This window comes from Rhinatrema bivittatum, chromosome 7, assembly GCF_901001135.1.
Source record: "Rhinatrema bivittatum chromosome 7, aRhiBiv1.1, whole genome shotgun sequence".
Taxonomy (NCBI): Eukaryota; Metazoa; Chordata; class Amphibia; order Gymnophiona; family Rhinatrematidae; genus Rhinatrema; species Rhinatrema bivittatum.
This window is the reverse complement of record NC_042621.1, coordinates 297,331,901-297,354,026: the sequence shown is the minus strand read 5'-3', so window position 1 is coordinate 297,354,026 and position 22,126 is coordinate 297,331,901. Positions and strand designations below refer to the sequence as shown.

The 22,126-nt window shown below is 45.3% G+C and overlaps 1 protein-coding gene across 2 annotated transcripts in view; it reads right to left on the bottom strand.

Annotated features, from left to right (window-relative positions):
* The window catches only part of TRUB1 (TruB pseudouridine synthase family member 1), a 148,138-nt gene extending 126,355 nt beyond the window's left edge, over positions 1-21,783 (bottom strand). Inside the window, exons 1-4 of one of the 2 annotated variants that reach the window (XM_029610470.1) lie at positions 21,538-21,783; positions 17,662-17,760; positions 8,380-8,435; positions 1,580-1,661 (exon numbers count right to left, since the gene is read on the bottom strand). In XM_029610470.1, the coding sequence (XP_029466330.1) occupies positions 1,580-1,661; positions 8,380-8,435; positions 17,662-17,760; positions 21,538-21,685 (385 nt within the window). In that variant the 5' untranslated portion in view covers positions 21,686-21,783. The remainder of the gene's footprint in view (positions 1-1,579; positions 1,662-8,379; positions 8,436-17,661; positions 17,761-21,537) is intronic. The other variant, XM_029610471.1, reaches the window with a different exon arrangement.
* Between the last annotated feature and the right edge of the window lie 343 nt (positions 21,784-22,126).

Below are 22,126 nucleotides of genomic sequence, written 5' to 3'. Positions count from 1 at the left end.
GGCGTACATGAAGTATGTGACGTTGAGACTCGTGAGTAGCTGGCATAGAGGCAGGAGGTATATATTAAACAGAGTGGCTGAAAGAGCGGATCCTTTGGGAACTCCGTTTTCTAGTGCTATGGCATCTGAGGAGTGGTTGTTGATGTTTACCTTGAAATATCTGTTTTTAAGGAAAGAGGTAAACCAGTCTAGAGTTTTACCAGATAGACCGATTTTAGCTAGTCTGGAGATTAGGCTTTTATGTTCGACCGTGTCGAAGGCGGAGGAGAGGTCGAGTAGGATGAAGATGTATCTTTGACCATTGTCAAAACCTCTTATTATTGTGTTTGATAAATTGAGGAGTAAGGTTTCTGTGCTATGATTTTTCCTGAATCCGTGTTGGGAGGGGTGCAAGATGATGTTTGTTTCGAGATGATCATTGAGTTGTTAAGTGCTGCTTTTTCCGTCAGTTTGGCGAGGAGAGGTAAGTTTGAGATTGGGCGGTAGTTGTTAAGTTCATCTGGATTGAGGTTCTTTTTTTTTTTTTAATATGGGTTTAGTTGTCTGGAAGTTCGCCTTCTTCTAGAGATTTATTTATGATTGCCGTGATGGTTGGAGTAATTGTTTGAGCTATTTCCTTTAAGGCTCGTATCGGGATTATGTAGAGTTCGTGGCAGGTCGGGTTTAGGGTTCTTAATAGTTTCTCGATTTCAGTAGTCAATATGAGTTCAAATGTTGTCCATGGTGTTATATCTTTGATGTTTAGCTGCGCATTTTGGTAAGGGGGATTTGTTTATATTCCCTGTTATTTTGCTGATTTTGTTTTTGAAGATGGCAAGTTCTTGGCTTACATTTTTGGTTTGGAGTGAGGGGTTGTTATTGTCTGATATAAGGTTGTTTACTACGTTGAATAGTGATTTTGTGTTGTTTGCGGAGTTTTGGATTTTTTTTGCCGTAGTAATTTCGTTTCGTTTTGTTTATCAGCTTTTTATATGTTGCCAGTTGTGTGCGATATCTTTCCAGAGTCAGAGGACTTTTATTTTTTTGCCATTCTTTTTCTTTCTTCCTTAGGATGGATTTGGTGTTGAACCATGGGTTTGTGTTTTCTCTTTTGTTCTTGATCTGTTTTGTTCTTTCATTATGTAAAATACATTTCAGTTATGTAAAATACATGCATACTGTAAGTCCGCGAGGTATGCACACACTGCCAAAATGAAAGACCTAATGAACGCACATCTCTAGTGTGTATATCCTGCATGCAGATTACCTGCACAAGTGCAAGTGGAGCTCGGGTGTACGATAAAGCATCACCCTTAGATCCTCGGCTCTCCATACACTGCAAGAGCTTTGAAAACCAAACACCAGCTTTGCCTCAGGAATGAAATTTAAACCAGCACTGTGCGTACCGAACAGTACAGAAGGCCTTGCAATGCTAATTGAATTATCTAATCATGTTCTCTACAGTATCTCTAATCAAAGAGCTTTGCAGCTGGACTATTTTGCCAGCTGTTCATGGAAAAGGCCGAGATCCACAGAGCGAAGTTCCTTTACCCCAGAACCTCTGATCGCCCTGTGCACACACACCAAAGACTGTACATACCGTAAGGCTTTTCTTCGGTAACCTTCCCTATCGCATCCAGTGTGTCTGTCCCCTTTCCCAATTCTCCAACCGCTGTGTATTTCTTGGAGAGAAAGGAGGCAAGAATGATAGGTGAGCATACGAAGCTTCTTCAAGGCATCAGTGCGGGACAAAGAAAGCCGCCTCCAACTAAATCCCAGAAACAGTCCTGCCAACCCGACCTCAAGTTCAATGCTGGGTTTCCCTTTCCAATGCAGGCTCCTCCCTCGCTGTCTTGTTAATAGCCAGTTAGAAAAGGAGGACTAAATCAAAGGCCCCGATAGCTGGAATTCAGATGGCAGTGCTGCACACTTCAGACAGTATGGACTGCAGCTGGAGTGACTGAAGCGAGCCGGAGTAGTGATGCTAGTGGCGCACAGTTTGTTTCTGTGTACATATCTGTATTTGTTTTAAACCCAACAGGCGCCCCCAGCATGTGCCCCGGACAAGATGGATTGCAGCTCACTGACCAGCCAGGGGGTAGCCACTGGCAGGGCAGTGGTCTCATCTTTTACCCCATTGCCCTGCTTCAGCAGCCTTGGCATCTCCAGTCCCAAGGGCAGAACCTGTAAAGTGCCTGCCCGCCTGATTTGTTGGCTGACCCCTTGACAATTAACAATTTAATTGTATACAGTCCACTGCGCATAAACACCACAAGAAACATTTATCTTTGCTAATATTCTTGTTATTATTCTTGTTGTTATATTCTTGGCATTTGAAAAGGATATTCCAGAACTGATAAACTGCAAGAATGCCTTCCTAGGAGAGAAGAGGGTGAGATGTCAGCATTCAGATCCGTTTATTTCCAGGTGCTGCACAAATCTGACCCTTCTTTTTAGTGGCCACACTAACCTGCTGCCTCTGGTTTCAGCCACTATTAAAGGGACATAGCTGCTACCCCCCCCAATCCCTCCATGGAATGGAGATAGCAGTGGTGGAACCTTACCGCAATCCTACAGACTACATTTACTGAGGACCTCTTAACTTCAACCTCTCAAACTGCGGGCATTTGCAGATCTCTCTCGTGTATATTCATTAGGAATATCCTGAAAACCAGACTGGTTTTTGACCCAAGAAGACTAGTGTTGGATGCCTCTGTTCCAGAATTGCTTTTTTACTACAGAATATGAATGCTGCACGCTGATTGGGGTTTTAACACTAAATATGCATAAGATACATATTAATTGTGCACATCTTGAAAAGCTGTCTGACTTCTGGCACTGAAAGATTGGAGTTGCCTACCCCTATGATAGAAGGTTTTGTGTGTGTCCTGAGTAATTCAGGTTTTTTCCTTAATATTTGATGTACAATGCTTCAAACATGGGCTTGTTCCATAAAGGGACAAACTAACACTAAATCCATGTGCAAAACTAAGACATGGAATCGTAGATTGTAAGCCCTCTGGGCTAGAGAAATGCCTACAGTCCCTGCATGTAATCTGCCTGAAAAGCGGAACAGACATAATGTAGCTACACTGATCCCCTTCACACTTGCAGGTATCCAGCGTGTTGTTAAACTGAAACAGGGCTGGAAGTGAGAAATGTTGGTTGTAGCTGAATGAATTTCACATTTTATTCATTCATCATAAGAGATTCTGAGGCTTTTCTGCACGTTCCATTTAAATTAAATCATGAATCACTTTTACATAAGCTCAGTGGAGCTGGATGCTTTTTTTCTCTGACCGCTATAATTAGCTCACAAAGGGTTTTTTTATGATGCAGATTCTACATTGCATTCTCTTGGCAACCTTCTTTATAATAAAGATGCAGCGTCATTTTGTTCCTTTAAGCCCAAAACTGATATTTTTGACCAGGCTATTTCTTTGTGGGGATTTGCGGTTACAAGGAGAATAGTGACTTCAGGCAACAGTATCACTGGCATCAGTAGCAGGGGATGTAGTTAATGTGGGGGTACTTGCCGGGCTTGTTGCACCCTCGGTCTGACCCAGTATGGCAACTTCTCATGCTCTTAAACTTTGAACCTCCAGGCCGGGCAACTCTTGCTGCTGCTGCTGCTCTGCTCAAGTTCCTCCTTCCTCCCCTCCGCTTTCAGCCATTCTCTACCACGGCCCCAGTTCCAGGTGTCCCAGTCACAGTCGTTTTCCAGTTTGCCCCGCGAGACTCGGCCCCCCCAGAGAGAAGAGGCTCCTCTGGTTTATGCACATGTAGGAGGACGGCGAGGCCGGAGGTGGACTGGTAAGTTCGCACCTGTGCCGTGCACTAACCTTCAACACTGGGACGCCGGCGCTCAGCCAGCCTCGTAGCGGACCCCGCACTATGCATACATGTAAATCTGCACGGTGCCACAATTGGCCGAAACGGTGCAAAATTACCAGCAGACAGAATGGCGCAGAAACGACTCTGGCCAGAGGCCGAGCGGAAGACAGAGCGGCGAAGACGGGAATGCTGGCTTTTGTTTCGAAGGGGCGGATGAGAGAGAGCCGAGGGTGGCTGAGCGGGAGCAGGAACGCTGGGGAGACAGCAAGAGCCCAGCTGAAGGTGCGCCCTGGTGAAGAAGGGACTCGCAGACACTGAAGAAATCTGGTTAAGAGGAAGGAAAAAGGCAGGCCAGGGCGGAGAAAGGTTCAGCTGAAACCATGAGAAAACTCTCGTTTGCTGAGAGGGTGGGAGAGACCTGGAACAGCACTAGGCCGCCAGATGTCTGGGACGGTTTTGTTGGATTACGTACGGGACTGAAGAGGAGGACAAGGTCTGCAATAAGTCATCAGCAGAGGAGGAGGAGGAGGAGGAGACCAGCGCTGTGATGGAGCGTAAACCTGTCAGGGGCAGAGAGGGAGGGCCGTGGTGGGGAAAGGGTTGAGAGTTTGGGTAGAAGACACGAGGAGGGGCGTTACTGTTGGTTTAAGTGCTGGAATCTATATTGCTTCTGTATGACTTTGTTTATTTTGTTTTTACTTGTAATCTGCCTAGCACGGCAGGGCTGGTATAGACAGAAGAATTTTAAATAAATAAATGATCTACAGGAAGTGGTAGAGAACCAGAGAGGAAGAGGACTGGGCAGGCTGGTCCTCATCGGCCGTCACGTACTACGTTATGGGGGGGGGGGGGGGGGGGGGGGGAGGATTAGCCAGGGTGTGAGGAGAATGAACCGTGTCCTGTGCCCTCCACTATAAAACTGCCGCCCCAGCACCTTCCCTGCTCCCCAGACAACGAACGCGTCACTTCCTCCGCAGGTCACGGCGGCCCTGCTCCATCACTAGGTCGCGTCTGGGCATCTGCTCCTGGATCAGCACCATGCGAAATGCCCTGAACAACAAAGTCACTATCCAACTCCGAGATGCAAAAAACTAACCAAAATTAAACATTTCCAGCTGTCATTCCTCTTTCACCGAGTCATTCAGAAGGCCATGGCCTGTGCAATGTATGCAGGAGAGAGAAAACAGGCAGGGGTGTGCAAGGAGCAGAAAGGGCTCCTGGCCGAATATCTGTGTTTGCTTCGGGCAGGGAACATTATGAAAGGGGCGCAGGTTTACGAGAGCTCTGACTTCGGCAGAGTCCACACGCAGCATGAACCCCCCCCCAGCCAACCCACGCAGCCTCCCACTGACAAAGGGCAGAATCCACGGCACAGAACCCAGGAACAGACTTCAGCTCTCGGGCGGTCTGGGTTCACGCTGGTTTCTTGCCTGGAAGCCTGCGTCCGGCACCTGCCCAAAGGGGGAAACTCCGTCCGTCTCCTGCTTAATTCTTTGCTCTTTCCACTACAGCAGAAAACGCCTGCGTATGGGTATCCAGTCACCTGGAAACTCCTGCGGCCCCCCAAAGATTCGTCCACGGAGCATCCTGCAGCTCGAACAGCTGCTCTGAGCAAGACGCTATGCCACAGGAAGAATGGGGGGAATGGGTAAGAGAAGAACTGGGCCGGGCCTCAGGAGGGTCAAGTGAGGTTGGGGGCTTCTGCTATCCAGAAAAGAAATCCATCCTTCTGAACGGTCCCCGAATAAAAGGTGCTCCTGTCTCATAAGACTGACAAGTGCCCGGTTCTTGTGACCCCAAAATGCGTTTGCAGACTACGCAGCGCTCTACAAGAATGAATCTGGCGGTTTCAAAGGCTTGAGCCCCTGTTCCATAGATTAAGCTTCAGTCCTCAAGAATTTACTCCACCTCTAACTCAGCCCTTGCTGGTCCAATGTCAGGAAAAGCACAGCACAGCACAGGGACCAGAACTTATGCTACAAACCCGAGACTTCAGATCTGAAACGACTCCTTCTGCGTGCCCCTTACTTCCCGATACACACAGGACGATGATTCCTTCAAGGGGGGGGGGGGGGGGGACCTTTCCCATCGTCCCAGCTCCCGATAGACTGCAAACCTGCAGCTGTGCTGCAATAACTTTCAGCAACCAAGGGGCACACCAGAGGTGCCTGGCAAGGCACGGTCCCTGGAAAGTGGAATTTACATTAAAGTCCAGCATCGACTTTCCAGAGGAATCCAAGGCAGTGAGCACTCGGTTACCCTCTGATGGGAGATTTTCCAAGTTGTTTGGCCCATTCTAGGGTTTTCACAATGGAAAGGTTAGAACTTTCCCACCGAGTCTCCAACCCTAAGTTCAGATCCTATGGACCACTTTGTGACCATCTTAGCAGAACAAGGGCAGGTCAGTGTGCTCACGAGAAGGGGGATGGGTTGGCCTGCCCTGCCCCCAGAAGTGACACTCAGTCCTGCCCTTTGAACCTTGCTCCTGGCTCCAGGAGAGGATTCTTAGTCTCGCTCCTTCCTGTAGGCCTCTTGAGGATTACGGAGGCCCAAGAGGTCAGGGCATTTGTGGGGGAGAAGCATGAGAGGATGACCAGAGGAAGGTCAGACCACCAACTCCATTTTGGCACACCCCGGGCAAGCTCGGGAGGAACCCAGGACCGCCTGTAATTTCATTGGGCAAAGGAGGAGAGGAAGTTGCTGTGAGTCAGCTGCAATCCCGAGGTCTTCTGGGAAGGGGTTAAGACCGTCTCACTAGAGGAGATCTGGTCAGCGGTCTTCCATGTGGCGCAGCCCAGCTGTGTAACTACCACTCACGCAGTTACAGAATTTCAGTCGCTGGATTGGCTGCTGGAAGCTCGTGGAATCGAGGACAGGTGAGCCGTCTGGTCAGCGGGTGGCGTATGGGCTACCAACTCAGCTTTCACCAAGGACTGGAAAGCTCTTCTAGGTATAAGAACGGGACGGCGGAAAGCTGTCAGACATCTACTTTAACCTTGGCCACTGAACATGTTTAAGAAAAACCTTGTGGAAGTCCTTAAGGTGTCTCCCCCGTTTCTGTACTCCCTGTCCCATATGGCTGAAGCCAGCTGCCAAATTAATTAGGCAGGAGGAGGCAGGGATCTTCTGGTGTCGCCTGACAGCTTAGACATGTCGGCATTTCTCGAGTCAGCACTGGGGACATTGTTAGCATCCCCAGTCCTCCACCCAGATTTGAGCTTGGATACTGCCTCGGTCTCATGAAGAGAAACTGCTTGTAAAAATCAAAGTATTACCAGGTATGGCCAAGGTGACTCAGATTAAAAGGGCGTTCCAGTAAACGTGCCCACAGGCCCTGTCTATAGTGCTGGGCTTCTTAAAATTTCCATGCAAGTGTATTGCGAGATTGTATATTTTCTGACATGGCTCACTTCCTGCTTTTCTCCAAATCTCATTGTATCTGTGACGTAGGATGCACCTCTATGCCGTAACTCTGCAGTCAAGGGGAGCAGCAAGGTAATATTTGGGAGTCTTGGTATTTATTTTAAAAACATCTATCCTGCTCTATCATAACATCAAAATAATCATAAATCAGTCGACCTATGGACAGACAGAACAGATATACTGGGTGGTTTGTGTTGTAATATTGCTGTGTGCGTTCTGTTCCTTTCCTTGGGTCTATATTTCCACTTCTGCCCCTCCCCCCAGCATCCTGTTTCCAACAGAGGCCAATCCAGGCCATAAGAACCTGGCAGGTACCCAAACACTAAGTCTATGCCATGCTACTGATGCCAGTAATAGCAGTGGCTATTCTCTAAGTCAACTTGACTAATAGCAGTTAATGGACTTCTCCAAACCTTTTTAAAACCCAACTAAGCTAACTGCCTTTACCACATTAGTGGACAATGCTTTCCTGAATGTATTTTCAGATGTGCTTTTTTATGGACCTCTGCATGATATTTTGTTTGCCCTGGATCCATTAATCTATTCTATTTTTCAATAAAAATAAAATAAAAGCTAAAGAATTAAAAAAAAAAATACATACATCTGTTTGAACATAAAAAGGTCACCTCATTTTCTTATGGACTGTCACAGTCTCAGTTTAGTTAAATTAGCTTAATATACCACCTTACTTGTATAAATCAGAGGTTTACAAAGAAAAGAAACATTCAGAATTTAAAAAATTACACCTTCAGGACACACATACAAACAATATACAAAAATCCAACATATAAATCTAAAAATAACTAAACAATCTAAATTTACAAAACCATTATAGCTAACCAATCGAAGAAACTAAAGATAGAGTCAAGATATTACAAGAATCCCAGCTATTTTTGAAAAGCCTATCAGAATAATGGGTTTTCACATTTTTTAAAATTCTTAGCGAGATTAGAATAAGTTATGATGTCATTGACATTTTTAAAGCTGTTCTGCGATTGGTTATAAAGCTGTGCTCCCATGATACCAGCTGGAAAATCACAATGCTGGATTTTTCTCAATTACCTCCTAATAAAAGTCAACGTGTGATAAGGACAGAAAGAGAAAACTGAGACTATTTTAACCTTTCCCCTTGAGACAATTCACCTTGGACCCAGTCAACATTCTGCTCAGCATTTTGGTTCCTTTGCCGATGCCGACCACTGTAGAGAGAGAGAGAGAGAAATGCTACATCAGTCTGTGTAACAAACACAATGAAGGTACTATCTATATTTTCTCTTACATCTCAAGAGAAAATAGTCATTTAATCCCAACTAAATTTTTAATAAGCATATATCCAAAACTCCTTACATGACGTACATCAAATGCTATCTATACATACTAAAACCTATCACACTCATCCACCACCATTCATACACAGTTAAAAATGCAAAATTGATGAAAACATTAATATTATACATATCTGTTCAAGCCTTTAAATATTTTAGAGCATCATTTCTAACAATTATCCCTCCCAGAGTTCATTTCAACTATTTTCGTCTGACTTTCTTCTTCATGTGTCACTGATGCCACTGCTGCTGAATCCAGATTAAGATTCCCTTCATTCTTATGAAGAATCTTCTCTACTATCATCCCCGTTCTTTCCAATGTCATCCGACAAAGAATTCTTTGTTTCGCCCTCTCCTAAACGGGCTTCATCAGGGAAATGTTCAACGTGTCAGCTCAACTTCTTCACATCAATTCGCCTTATTCTTATAACCCGGTTACTTCTGATTCAGACCGGAGTCTCATGTGTAAATACAGAGTATCTGAACTATATTTATTCATTCAGCTTAATATCATCCCAGCCACTTAACGCCGGAAGTGACTATCATCATATTTAGGATACTATTCAAGCTCGAGCTTCAATAATATACCGAGAGGAGTTCTACTAACAAAGAGACACAGATATTGTCTACTGAGCCCCCGACGAAGTTTTTGAACAAAACACGCGCAGTGTCAGGCTAATGTGGGCGATCCAGGCAGGGCATTTAAACTTTGTGCCGCTGCATACATCCAAATGATAAGTGTCTTTTTTCATGGCTATATGGCGTTTAATTGCTTTCCAGCAGCAATTTATAAATGTAAATGATATTTAAATGTCAGAAGAAAAGTTAAAAGAAAAAATAAGAAAGTTAAAAGAAAAAAAAAACAAAAAAGAAAAAACAAGGTTGAATCTCTTTCAAAAAAATTTTTTTTTGACAAACCCTATGATTACAAAACATTTGTTTGAGCGGTCCATTTCACACTTGGAAATTGAAAATATGTCCTTATAAGTAACCAACATTAAACACATTGCAGTGTTTGGACATTTGTTCACTAATGAGGGTTTTGTCAAAAGCTCATTAATATTGGCATTTCACATCCCGTTGTTTATTGGTTCTAAAAATGAGGATTTGGTGTACGTCATGTAAGGAGTTTTGGATATATGCTTATTAAAAATTTAGCTGGGATTAAATTTATTTATTTATTTATTTATTTTTGGTTTTTATATACCGGAAGTTCCTGTATAAAATACATATCACTCCGGTTCACAGGTAACTGAAATAACTACCGCCGTGTGGCGGTTTACATGGAACATATCAAACGATTTACATAGAACATATCAAACGATTGCTTTATAATAAGTAGAAAAAAAACAAACTAAGTTCACCTATGAAACATATAAATAAGGCCAATAATAAATAGTGTAAAATAAACATTGCATTAATGCTATAGGACAGTGGGTTGATTATATCTTGTTCTTAGCTCTCTGGGAATGTTTGAAGGAAGAGCCAAGTCTAGAGTTTCACCTTAAAAGTGGTATGGCATGGCTCGAGGCGGAGGTCTGGAGGTAGTGAGTTCCAGAGTGACGGGCCCGCTGTGGATAAAGCGCGTTTTCTCAGGGAGGATTTTGCGGGTTGGGTGATCAATCTGTTTTGGTATGCCCTTCTCGTCGGCTTTTTAGAAGTGTGTAGTTGGAGCTGGAATGTTAGATTGAGTGGGGAGATGTTATGTAGGGCCTTATGAATCATCATGCTGGTTTTAAACTGTATCCTGTATTTGATGGGAAGCCAATGGAGGTGCTGGAGGATCGGGGTGATGTGGTCTTTTTTTTTGGCATTGGTGAGAATTCTTGCTGTGGCATTTAAGACCATCTGTAGGGGTTTTGTGGAGCAGGCGGGAAGTCCCAGCAGGAGTGAATTGCAGTAATCCAACTTCGGGAGAATGATGGCTTGGAGTACTGTGCGGAAATCTCTGTAGCGCAGAAGTGGCTTTAGTTTCTTTAAAACTTGTAATTTAAAGAAGCATTCTTTTGTAGTGTTGTTTACGAATTTACTGAGGCTGAGTCTGTTGTCTAGGAGTACACCCAGATCTCTGACTTGAGGTGAGGTGGTGTATCCTGATGTGTCTGGAGAGTTGCTGGAGCTAGGTGTAAATAGTTCCGGTGCTATTATTAGGATTTCCGTTTTGTTAGTATTTAGGACCAGGTTGAGGCTGGTTAGAAGCTCGTTGATGGTTGAGAGGCATTTATTCCAGTAGTTCATGGTTTTGTGTAGGGTGTCTGTTATGGGGATGAGAATTTGTATATCATCCGCGTATAGGAAGTGGGTAAGCTTGAGGTTGGTAAGAAGTTGACAGAGTGGGAGAAGATAAATGTTGAAGAGGGTGGGGGAGAGTGAGGAGCCCTGTGGTACCCCCATTTTGGCTTGTATGGGATGAGACTCCTCGTTGTTTATCTTGACTTTATATGTTCTGTTCTCCAGGAAGGATTTAAACCAGTTGAAGGCTGCTCCTGTGATGCCGATGTCTGTTAGACGTTGTAGTAGGCTAGAGTGATTCACGGTGTCGAACGCTGTGGAAAGATCCAGAAGTGCGAGGAGGCAAGGTTGGCCTTTTTCAAGATTGAAGATAATGGTGTCCGCTAGTGTGGCTAATAGCGATTCGGTGTTCTTTTTCTTCCGGAATCCAAATTGGTTATTGGAGATGATATTGTTGTCTTCTAGGAATTCAGATAGTTGTCGGTTGACGACTTTCTCCATAATTTTAGCTAACATTGGAAGGTTTGCTATAGGTCTGTAGTTAGCGGGATCTGTGGTGGGAAGGTTGGGTTTTTTGAGGAGCGGTTTGAGTATTGCCAACTTGAGTTATTGACTATTTTCTCTTGAGATGTATATTACGTCAGTCTGCGTGACAGGGAGAAATGGACTTTTCCCTCAAACTGGGCCCTGCTCACCCCGAGTGCTCCCGGCACACAATTAGTGAATCCTAATCAATGCTCTGTTTCAATAACCAGCAGATTGCCACCAGCCAGCACCGAATAAGCCAGGGGCAGCGAGGAGGGGCCATGCACCTGGGTACTGCTGGGCTAAAATGTTTGTAGCCATCCTGCTTCTTGGGAGGTTATAGAATCTTTTTTTTTTGGCCTTTTTCCATCTTCTGTCTTCAACTTTTCCCTTCCCAGACACCAGGGTAGCCCTGGTGAACCCTTACTGGCCGGAGGGGCTGTGGAGGCATTTCCCCCCAAGGCACACTCACAGGCCCTCTCGTCGGACAACAGGGGCCTCCTTCCAGCAGCAGAAACAATAATCTTCCATCCCACCCCTGGTCTGAACACAGCAATGAAACGTTTTATTGCACAAGACACAACACTACACACACACGTTACTAACATACCTAAAACTATCCCACACGCATCACCACTCCGTGATCTCCAGCCCTACAGAGACCTCTCTATCGCTACTGCCGGAGGCAGAACATTTTCTGTCCTGCACCATAACCAGTATCCAGCTCAAAGAATGCACATAAACCGTTCCACCACAGCAATCCCTGCCCTGCTACACGCCCAAAGCTGAAGTTACGGAAGCATTTTTCCAAAAAAAAAAAAAAAAAGGAGAGTGTTAGTTGCACTGTGTGGATTAAATAAATCACAATTATTCCACTGTTAGTAGCAATCGCTCCCCAATGGCCCAAAAACAGCAGCGATCACACTCTTGTCTTAGCCATGCCGCCTCCTATGTAGATAAAGTGCCATAACCTCGCCGCCCTCTCCAACACAGAAGCTGGAGAACTAAAGTGGATCCGTGTACATATGGAGATCAATTTTCAAAGCGACCGTGGCATTCATTTCTGGAAGGAGAACTCTCCAGCAACAGCCCGGTGTCCGCCCTAGCTCTGCTCTCAGTGCCACCCCCTTTTCCCATCTGTACACTGAAAGCACACCTTTCCCCTGCAGAGGGGGGAGCAACGTTTTCAAAGGGTGAGAAAGCCCTGCGAAAGTTATTTCCATGCGGGCCGATACAGTACAGTGCGCTCCGACGGAGCGCACTGTTAGCCCGCCATTGGATGCGCGTTTTCGATGCGCTAGCTTTACCCCTTATTCAGTAAGGGGCCGAAAACATGTGTCCAATCCCCCTAAACCTAATAGCGCCCGCAACATGCAGATGCATGTTGCGGGCGCTATTAGGTATTCCTGCGCGATTCAGAAAACAAAATGTGCAGCCAAGCCGCACATTTTACTTTCAGAAATTAGCGCCTACCCAAAGGTAGGCGCTAATTTCTTCGGGCACTGGGAAAGTGCACAGAAAAGCAGTAAAAACTGCTTTTCTGTGCACCCTGTGACTTAATATCATGGCGATATTAAGTCGGAGGTCACGAAGGGTAAAAAAAGTAAAAAAAAAAAAATAAATTTGAAGTCGGCTGTCGGGTCGAAAACTGGACGCTCAATTTTGCCGGTGTCCGGTTTCCGAGCCCGTGGCTGTCAGCGGGCTCGAGAACCGACGCTGGCAAAATTGAGCATCAGCTTTCAAACCCGCTGACAGCCGCCGCTCCAGTCCAAAAGGAGGCACTAGGGAGGCGCTAGTGTCCCTAGCGCCTCCTTTTGCCTGTTTTCACCACCGGGCCTCATTTAAATGGCAGATGAAATTTAATGTGGACAAGTGCAAGGTGTTGCATATAGGGAAAAATAACCCTTGCTGTAGTTACACGATGTTAGGTTCCATATTAGGAGCTACCACCCAGGAAAAAGATCTAGGCATCATAGTGGATAATACTTTAAAATCGTCGGCTCAGTGTGCTGCAGCAGTCAAAAAAGCAAACAATGTTAGGAATTATTAGGAAGGGAATGGTTAATAGAACAGAAAATGTCATAATGCCTCTGTATCGCTCCATGGTGAGACCGCACCTTGAATACTGTGTACAATTCTGGTCGCCGCATCTCAAAAAAGATATAGTTGCAGTGGAGAAGGTACAGAGAAGGGCAACCAAAATGATAAAGGGGATGGAGCAGCTCCCTTATGAGGAAAGGCTGAAGAGGTTAGGGCTGTTCAGCTTGGAGAAGAGACGTCTGAGAGGGGATATGATAGAGGTCTTTAAGATCATGAGAAGTCTTGAACGAGTAGATGTGAATTGGTTATTTACACTTTCAGATAATAGAAGGACTAGGGGGCATTCCATGAAGTTAGCAAGTAGCACATTTAAGACTAATCGGAGAAAATTCTCTCTCACTCAACTCACAATAAAGCTCTGGAATTTGTTGCCAGAGGATGTGGTTAGTGCAGTTAGTGTAGCTGGGTTCAAAAAAGATTTGGGTAAGTTCTTGGAGAAGAAGTCCATTAATGGCTATTAATCAAATTTACTTAGGGAATAGCCACTGCTATTAATTGCATCAGTAGCATGGGATCTTCTTAGTGTTTGGGTAATTGCCAAGTTCTTGTGGCTTGGTTTTGGCCTCTGTTGGAAACAGGATGCTGGGCTTGATGGACCCTTGGTCTGACCCAGCATGGCAATTTCTTATGTTCTTAAATACAGGCCACTCTCCTGTGCATTCGCCCGATCTCCCGCAGACTTTACTGTATCGTCCAGAAGGTGACTAAATGTGTACAGAAAGGAGAAAAGGAAAACTGGTTCTTACCTGCTAATTTTTGTTCCTGTAGTACCACAGATCAGTCCAGACTCCTGGGACGATGATATATAAAATGCCTACTGATCTGAAATAATATGGGTCCATGCCATGTAGAACTGTCAGGGGCATCCTCCCACCAGCACCACCCAGGAACAGACCCACTGAACGTCACGGGGGCAAATGCCCAGAACCTGCAGCCATGGCGGGATCCCTTGCGGTCCTTCCCTTTACTGGGCTACTGAGGTGTCCATTTATCTGGTTTAAACCTTCAGTAGTCCCAGAAGCACCGGAGCTTTAGGTCCTTTGGGTCTGACTCTTCTAGGTCCTTGACCAACGTTTCAAGCTCTTCTCTGAAAAGCAGACCCCCTTTGAAAGGCGAGTCTTGGATATTTATTTATGGCACCTGCCACTCAGTCACGTAGCGAGAGCAGCCTCCTGGCTGTCGACTCTGCCATTCCTAAGAGATTATACATCGTGCCAGCTGTAAAAGGGCCACACCAGACTTCTACCCTTGCCGTATCCTCACTTTTAGGTAGTTGCTGGACCCATCTCAGCACTGCCCGTGCCATGTAGCCCCCACAAATGGCAGCCTGCATTAGTGGAAAAGGCTTGCTTCAGCATGGCCTCAATCTTTCCATCCTGTGCTACCTTTAACTGGGACAGTCGTTTTGCAGGTAACTGCTGACACCAGGGCATCCACCCTGGTAATTCTATTTCTGTCTTCTAAGGGTAAGGGGTACATCCTACTCATGAGTCTGCCTCCCTTCGACTCCCCTCTGCTAAAACCAAGCTTGTTAAGGCTGGGTACAAGGGAAAGGCCTTAGGGGGCTTCTGTATTCCTTGTAGGATCGGAAAGGAATACGATGAGTGACGTTATCAAATTTGCAGATGATACAAAATTATTCAGAGTAGTTAAATCACAAGCAGACTGTGATACATTACAGGAGGACCTTGCAAGACTGGAAGATTGGGCATCCAAATGGCAGATGAAATTTAATGTGGACAAGTGCAAGGTGTTGCATATAGGGAAAAATAACCCTAGCTGTAGTTACACGATGTTAGGTTCCATATTAGGAGCTACCACCCAAGAAAGAGATCTAGGCGTCATAGTAGATAATACATTGAAATCGTCAGCTCAGTGTGCTGCAGCAGTCAAAAAAGCAAATAAAATGTTAGGAATTATTAGGAAGGGAATGGTTAATAAAACGGAAAATGTCATAATGCCTCTATATCGCTCCATGGTGAGACCACACCTTGAATACTGTGTACAATTCTGGTCGCCGTATCTCAAAAAAGATATAGTTGCAATGGAGAAGGTACAGAGAAGGGCAACCAAAATGATAAAGGGGATGGAACAGCTCCCCTATGAGGAAAGGCTGAAGAGGTTAGGGCTGTTCAGCTTGGAGAAGAGACGGCTGAGGGGGGATATCATAGAGGTCTTTAAGATCATGAGAGGTCTTGAACGAGTAGATGTGACTCGGTTATTTACACTTTCGAATAATAGAAGGACTAGGGGGCATTCCATGAAGTTAGCAAGTAGCACATTTAAGACTAATCGGAGAAAATTCTTTTTCACTCAACGCACAATAAATCTCTGGAATTTGTTGCCAGAGGATGTGGTTAGTGCAGTTAGTGTAGCTGGGTTCAAAAAAGGTTTGGATAAGTTCTTGGAAGAGAAGTCCATTAACTGCTATTAATCAAGTTTACTTAGGGAATAGTCACTGCTATTAATTGCATCAGTAGCATGGGATCTTCTAGGTGTTTGGGTAATTGCCAGGTTCTTGTGGCCTGGTTTGGCCTCTGTTGGAAACAGGATGCTGGGCTTGATGGACCCTTGGTCTGACCCAGCATGGCAATTTCTTATGTTCTTATGTTCTTATGTCTCTTTCCTTCTGGTCCTCCCGCTGGGACCCAGAGATCTTAACGCAGTCGTTACATTAGCAAAGAGAGCCGAAAGTTCTGTCCTTGGAAGAGTCTTACTGCTGCTGAATCCCCTTCTTCCTCAGGAACAATTTTCTTCCTCTGGAAAATCTGGGGGGGGGGGGAATAGACCGGTAAGGAGCCTGTGCAATCACCTGACCCGAGGAGCTTGACGTCCTTATAGGGTCCTTATAGAATGTCTGGGGATCCTTTGGCCCACGGCATAGGAAGGCCAAGGCAGTGAGGAGCAAGCGCCAACCCAGGCTTTTTTAAAGGACAAAAGGCCTGAGGCATGATGAGAACAAATTCTGGGGTATACCCCCCCCCCCCCCCCGGCAAGGCAATACAGCCAGGGATTCATACTGAAAGCCCAGAAGGGCAAAATCCAGGTTAGGCCAAGATTTACTGCCAAAATTCTCTGCCAATGAGGCATCTGATGGGAGGAGGCTGAGAAGATGAGGCCCCCCCGATGACACTAACCCTCCTCACTTGCTCCTCCCTAGGTTCCTGTGCAGGTGGCAGAGTGTCCTGATCACAGATGGGGCAGAGAGCCTGCTATGGTTGGGAACTGCCTTGTACTGAAGGCCGTGCATCTGCAGCCTCTACTCATTTGCCGGTAGCTTGCAGGAAGAGGACCCTATCGTAAAAGGTGCTAGTGATGCAGGTGAAACCCCCCCCCACTCCTTATGCAGTCCTGACTACCTCTCCCATTCGGGAAGCTCCTATGGTTACTCACCACTTTCTGCAAGGGGGGGGGAGGGTGCGAGGCCTGGCCGCTGCGATTCTATTTCCTTAGCTTCCATCTTTCTCTTCCCTCTTTTGTAAGCTTTGTGTTCCAATCCATAGGCGCAAAGGGAGCAGGCCAATGAAGAATAGGGGAATGGGGGGGGGGGAGAGAGTACAGCTCCTACTCCCTATTTCTCACCCCAACACCTCTGCTCCAAAAGAAGGGGGGGGGGGTTTCCCTAAAAGGGCTGATCCTGCAGACCCCTAAGGGACGTGGGATCAAAGCCTGAGGGCAAGCTCAACCAGAGAAAAAAATGTTTTTTGGTTTTGTTTTTTTTTTAATTCTGGGAGCAGGCTTCTTCTGGGGAAAGCAGCCCCTAAAGATTGCTCCCCCAGGAGGCTAGTAGGCTGCAGAAAGCTGAGGACTAAGCAAGACCCTAGAAACTAATTAGATGCTGTCCTCACTAATCTGCAACTGCTGGAGACAGAGACTGCTGGCAATTGCCGAGGGCCACACCTCCCTTATAGGTACAAGGCGTCTCCTCCGTTTCTGGGAAATCCCATGTGTCAGGGCTGCTCTAGCGGGAGGATAAGGAATTTGAGCTTTTTTCCTCAGAATGAAGTTCTGTCTGAGGATCTGAATTCCATCTGTCAGTAAGGATGCTGTTGAAAAAAACAACAAATCCAAGAGGCAATTTTCAAAACAGGTTGAGGTCATGGAAGAATTGTTTCTAAAGGAAACTTAAGAGTGCAAAATCCAATTACATTCAGCCCCTTTACACATCTCTATAAAACAACAAAAACAAATAAAGGACAGTGCTGAGGTAACACTGTCCTTCCACGATTAGGTTTTTACTGACCCAAAACTCCAGATGCAGTGCTGTCCAGCGTGCCTCCATGTCCAATCTTCAGCACTTGCCTCTTCCTTTTCCTTCCTTGCTGTTTCATCCCAGCTTCTGCTGAGAAAATTGAAACCAAGGATCAGCTGGAAGAATGAGTACACTGGTAGCTAATTCCTACACAATGCAGCAACTAGACACAGCAAAGCAGTCCAAGGTGTGCACCAGCTTCAGACACAAAACCGACCCTTCAATTCTGGAAGTGTTATGATTAGCAAGAGAGAGATATATTCTATTTATTTATTTAAACATTTTTATAGACCAACATTCGGTTTACACAGAACAAAAAGCAGCAAAAGGTTTTACAGAGAACTGGAATTTAAACAGCTAAGAACTAAAATGTAGAACAGTAGCTGAGTGAAAAGCTTGTCAAACAATTCAGGGTATATATATAGTATCAAAATATTCACAGTAAAAAAGATGTAGCATAAGCATTTCTAAGGATGGGGCTCTCAGAGCAATGCTACATATTCTTATATAATTTTACTTGACATCTCCTAGATACCTGGCTATATTAGATGATCTTAAAGATACAGAAAAGCCACACAAGCCAGCAAAACCAATGTGAGCATGGGACAAAAACTTGACAGAAATGCAGAGAAGACTATATTGCTTCAATCATTAAAGGAAGAATACCATGCACAGAACTCAAGGTGGCTGATATCCTGCAGGTGAAAGTACCCCCTCTTTGGCTGAATGAGGTTTATTCTCTAGCTGCAGCAAACTGTGGTCTTGGTTTCCAGGAAAAGCACTTCCTGTGATAACCAAAAGCCTTCCCCATTATGGACAATAAAGGCCTAAATTACATCACTCATTATTCTGCTGCTAGCACCAAATGGATGCTCCAAGCATCAGCACATAGGCAAGCCAGCTCTCAATCCGATTATCATTCAGCCAGGGAGCATATTCACTGGAGCACACTGAAACCATGTTACAAAGTCATTTCCACTATGGGTAGTGGTGGAAATATACTTAGAAAACGTGAATGAAATATTTGTATTTTTAAGGTTATTTCACTATGAATGTTTACGAAAGATGTATGAATGGACAATAGTTAAGGCTGATTCCTTGACCACTGGCTTTCAAACATGTGCTACTTCAACTCCTTTGTGTATGCTGCCTTGTGGCCAATATATGCCCATGTGTTTTTCTGTATTAAATTGTTTTTGAAAAAAATCAAGCACTATAAGTGAATGCATACTGGAAAAATATAACACTTATATTCAAGTTTCTTAGTTACATTTACAGTCACTTTTGTAAGCAATTTTTTCTAACATGGTAGATGATGGCAGAAAAAGGCCCAACCAGTTTACAACTTTTTCCTGTCCACACTACCAAGGATATATCCAAGCTGCCAACTATAAAGCATGACTGCTTGTAAAACACCACTCCTTATTCAAGGCAATTTGTATCATTTTCTAGAAACAGAAATCACAGCATAAAAGATCATATGGACCATCCTGTCTGCCCATCCTCACAACTGCTCTGCTCTACAATCCCTTCCACTCCCTCACAAATCTCTGTGCTTGGTCCATGCTTTCTCAAATTCGGATACTGTTTGTCTCCTCCACCTCCACTGGGAAGCTGTTCATGCATCCACCACACTTTCTCTGTAGAAAAATATTTCTTTAGATTACTCCCATGTCTACCCCTTCTCACCCTCATCCCATGACCTCTCGCTCCAGTCTCTTTTCCTCTGAAAGAGGCCCATCTCCTTTGCAAAGAACCTTGAGGATATTTAAATGCCTCTATTGTATCCCCCCTTTTCTGCCATTTCCCTAGGTTATACGTTTTTAGATTTTTAAGTCTGTCACCATATGCTTTTTATGAACACCACTTAGTATGCCATCATCTTTGGTAGATAAAAATACAAGATCCTATTTCAATAATCTTCACTATCCCTCAAGTGCATGGCACTTTTGAGAACCAGAACCATTACTAGTCAACATGGCCAGAGCCCTGAGCAAGGCAATGTCTCCTCCAGTGACACAGGTACATTACATTCGTGCAATATCTCTGTCTAATGTCTGAACTGTAACAACTGTAACAACATTCCAGAGGAAACTAGGCAATGTAATATGCCCAAGTAGTTTTTATTTATTGTGTATACAATTTTATCAATACATACAATATCTGGGCCTTGTGTGGGACTCTTGTGCATGTGCAATTACTTAAAATCCAATCAAATCAAACATATCTTAACTATTAAATCTACTCTCATACAACATGCACACCATTCATTCATAAAATCCTTAATGCATATACATTCATGTAAATATATACATAATCTGTTGTATAACCTGTTCAAAAAAACATTATTCACCAAAAAACCCACTAACATGGTTTACAATGTTTAAAGATTGGGGCGGATTTTAAAAGCCCTGCTCGCGTAAATCCGCCCGGATTTACGCGAGCGTCGTCGGGGCCGATCGACGCTGCGTTTTGGGGGCGGGCCCCGGGGCATGGTTTCGGCCAGGGGCGGTCCAGGGGCGTGGCCGCGCCCTCTGGAACCGCCCCCGGGTTGCGTCTCGGCGTGCCAGCGGCCCACTGGCACACGTGGATCTGGGAGGCGTAAATCCGTGGAGAAAGGTGGGGGGGGGGGTTTAGATAGGGCTGGGGGGGTGGGTTAGGTAGAGGAAGGGAGGGGAAGGTGAGGGGAGGGCGAAAGTGAACGGAGGCAGGCTGCGCGGCTCGGCGCGCGCCGGCTGCCCAAAATTGGCAGCCTTGCGCGCGCCGATCCTGGATTTTAGCAAATACGCCCGGCTACGCGCGTATCTACTAAAATCCAGCGTACTTTTGTTTGCGACTGGTGCGCCAACAAAAGTACGCGAACGCGCATTGTTTTAAAATCTACCCCATTATGTATATATTTACATGAATGTATATGCATTAAGGATTTTATGAATGAATGGTGTGCATGTTGTATGAGAGTAGATTTAATTAAGATATGTTTGTATTGATTGGATTTTAAGTAATTGCACATGTACAAGAGTCACACACAATGCCCAGATATTGTATGTATTGATAAAATTGTATACACAATAAATAAAAAATTCTTGGGCATATTACATTGCCTAGTTTCCTCTGGAATGTTCCTCCAGTGACACAGCCAGCCCAGGGAAGAGGTCTGTCCCCCTTCAGTGATGTGACCGGCCTATTTGCTGAGACATATTCATAGCAAATCACTTAACAAAAACAAAATCTGCTTCCCCATATGCTCTCTTCCCTTCATACTCTCTCTCCCAACACACAATTCCTCCAATACACACTCTCTCTAATTCCATCCCAGTCAGTCAACTCCATTCCCATCAAGTTAATTATCCCCATAATTTGTTAATCCCCACCTTCTCTGGTACCTCGCTGCTTGTGTCACCTCCAGAACAGCTGTTTTGTTTTTTTCCCAGCACAGTGCAGCTCTTAGCGAGCTTGGAGTTACATGGTGCTTGCAGCTCAAGACAAGACCACCTGAGTTCAGCCCACCGTACAGCTCAACCGGAGACAACACTTCTGGAGGAGGTTCAGGAGGGAGGGAGGGGGAAGAGTCAGGGAGCCACACTTGAGGGTCATTACGAGCCGTAACTGGCTCCTGGGCCTTACGATGAAGGACACTGCCCTATTTAGTTCACATCCAGCAGCATACGTTAATCCAGCTTTTACTGGAAAATGCCACTGTATGTATAGTTATTTTCTTTTTTTTATCACCCGCTTTTAGCTTCATACATACACAATCAATTCTACTGAAATCTCCGGGCTACAGCCCCCGTGTTTTCTTTCGCATTTGCTCCTCAGGCATTAGCCGTAGCTCCGCATTTCACCGACTCCTCGCGCGGCCCGTACCTGCCAGCAGCTTCGCCTTCAGCCGGTTCAGCACGTCGGCCGAGGTAGGACCCTTCGGCTTGTAGATGGGGAAGAGACCGCTCAGGGACAAGAGCTTCGCCGCTTTCCCGGCAGCCGCGGAAGAGTCGCCCACTACGCTGGTGGCCATGCTGCTATTTTCCCCGGCGCCCAGCGATGACGCGTTTCACGGCTGGCCATGCTGCTTCCGTTCCCGTCGGCACGCAGTGATGACGTTATACGCAGCCGGCCGCCCAGCCACATTCAGTTCTCCGGGTTGAAGGTGGCCGTTTGGAAAGGATGCTGGGACTTGTGGTTCTTACAGCTGCTACAGGTTGCCTGCGGGTATCTGCACACGAGTTATTCTGAGCAGTGTCTTATCAGATTCAAATATCACCTTTTTTTTTATTGGGCTTCTGCTGTTTTCTAGTTAGATCGTGTGCTTTAGTCACATTTATTTATTTCTTTTAATATGTTTAATTTCTTTAACGGCTGCTTATGGTTTCTGCAGCGCTTGTAGAAGTACACAGTGCTGTACAGATGCATATAAGAGAAGTCCCTACTGTAAGAAACAAATTCCTCTCTGGGAATG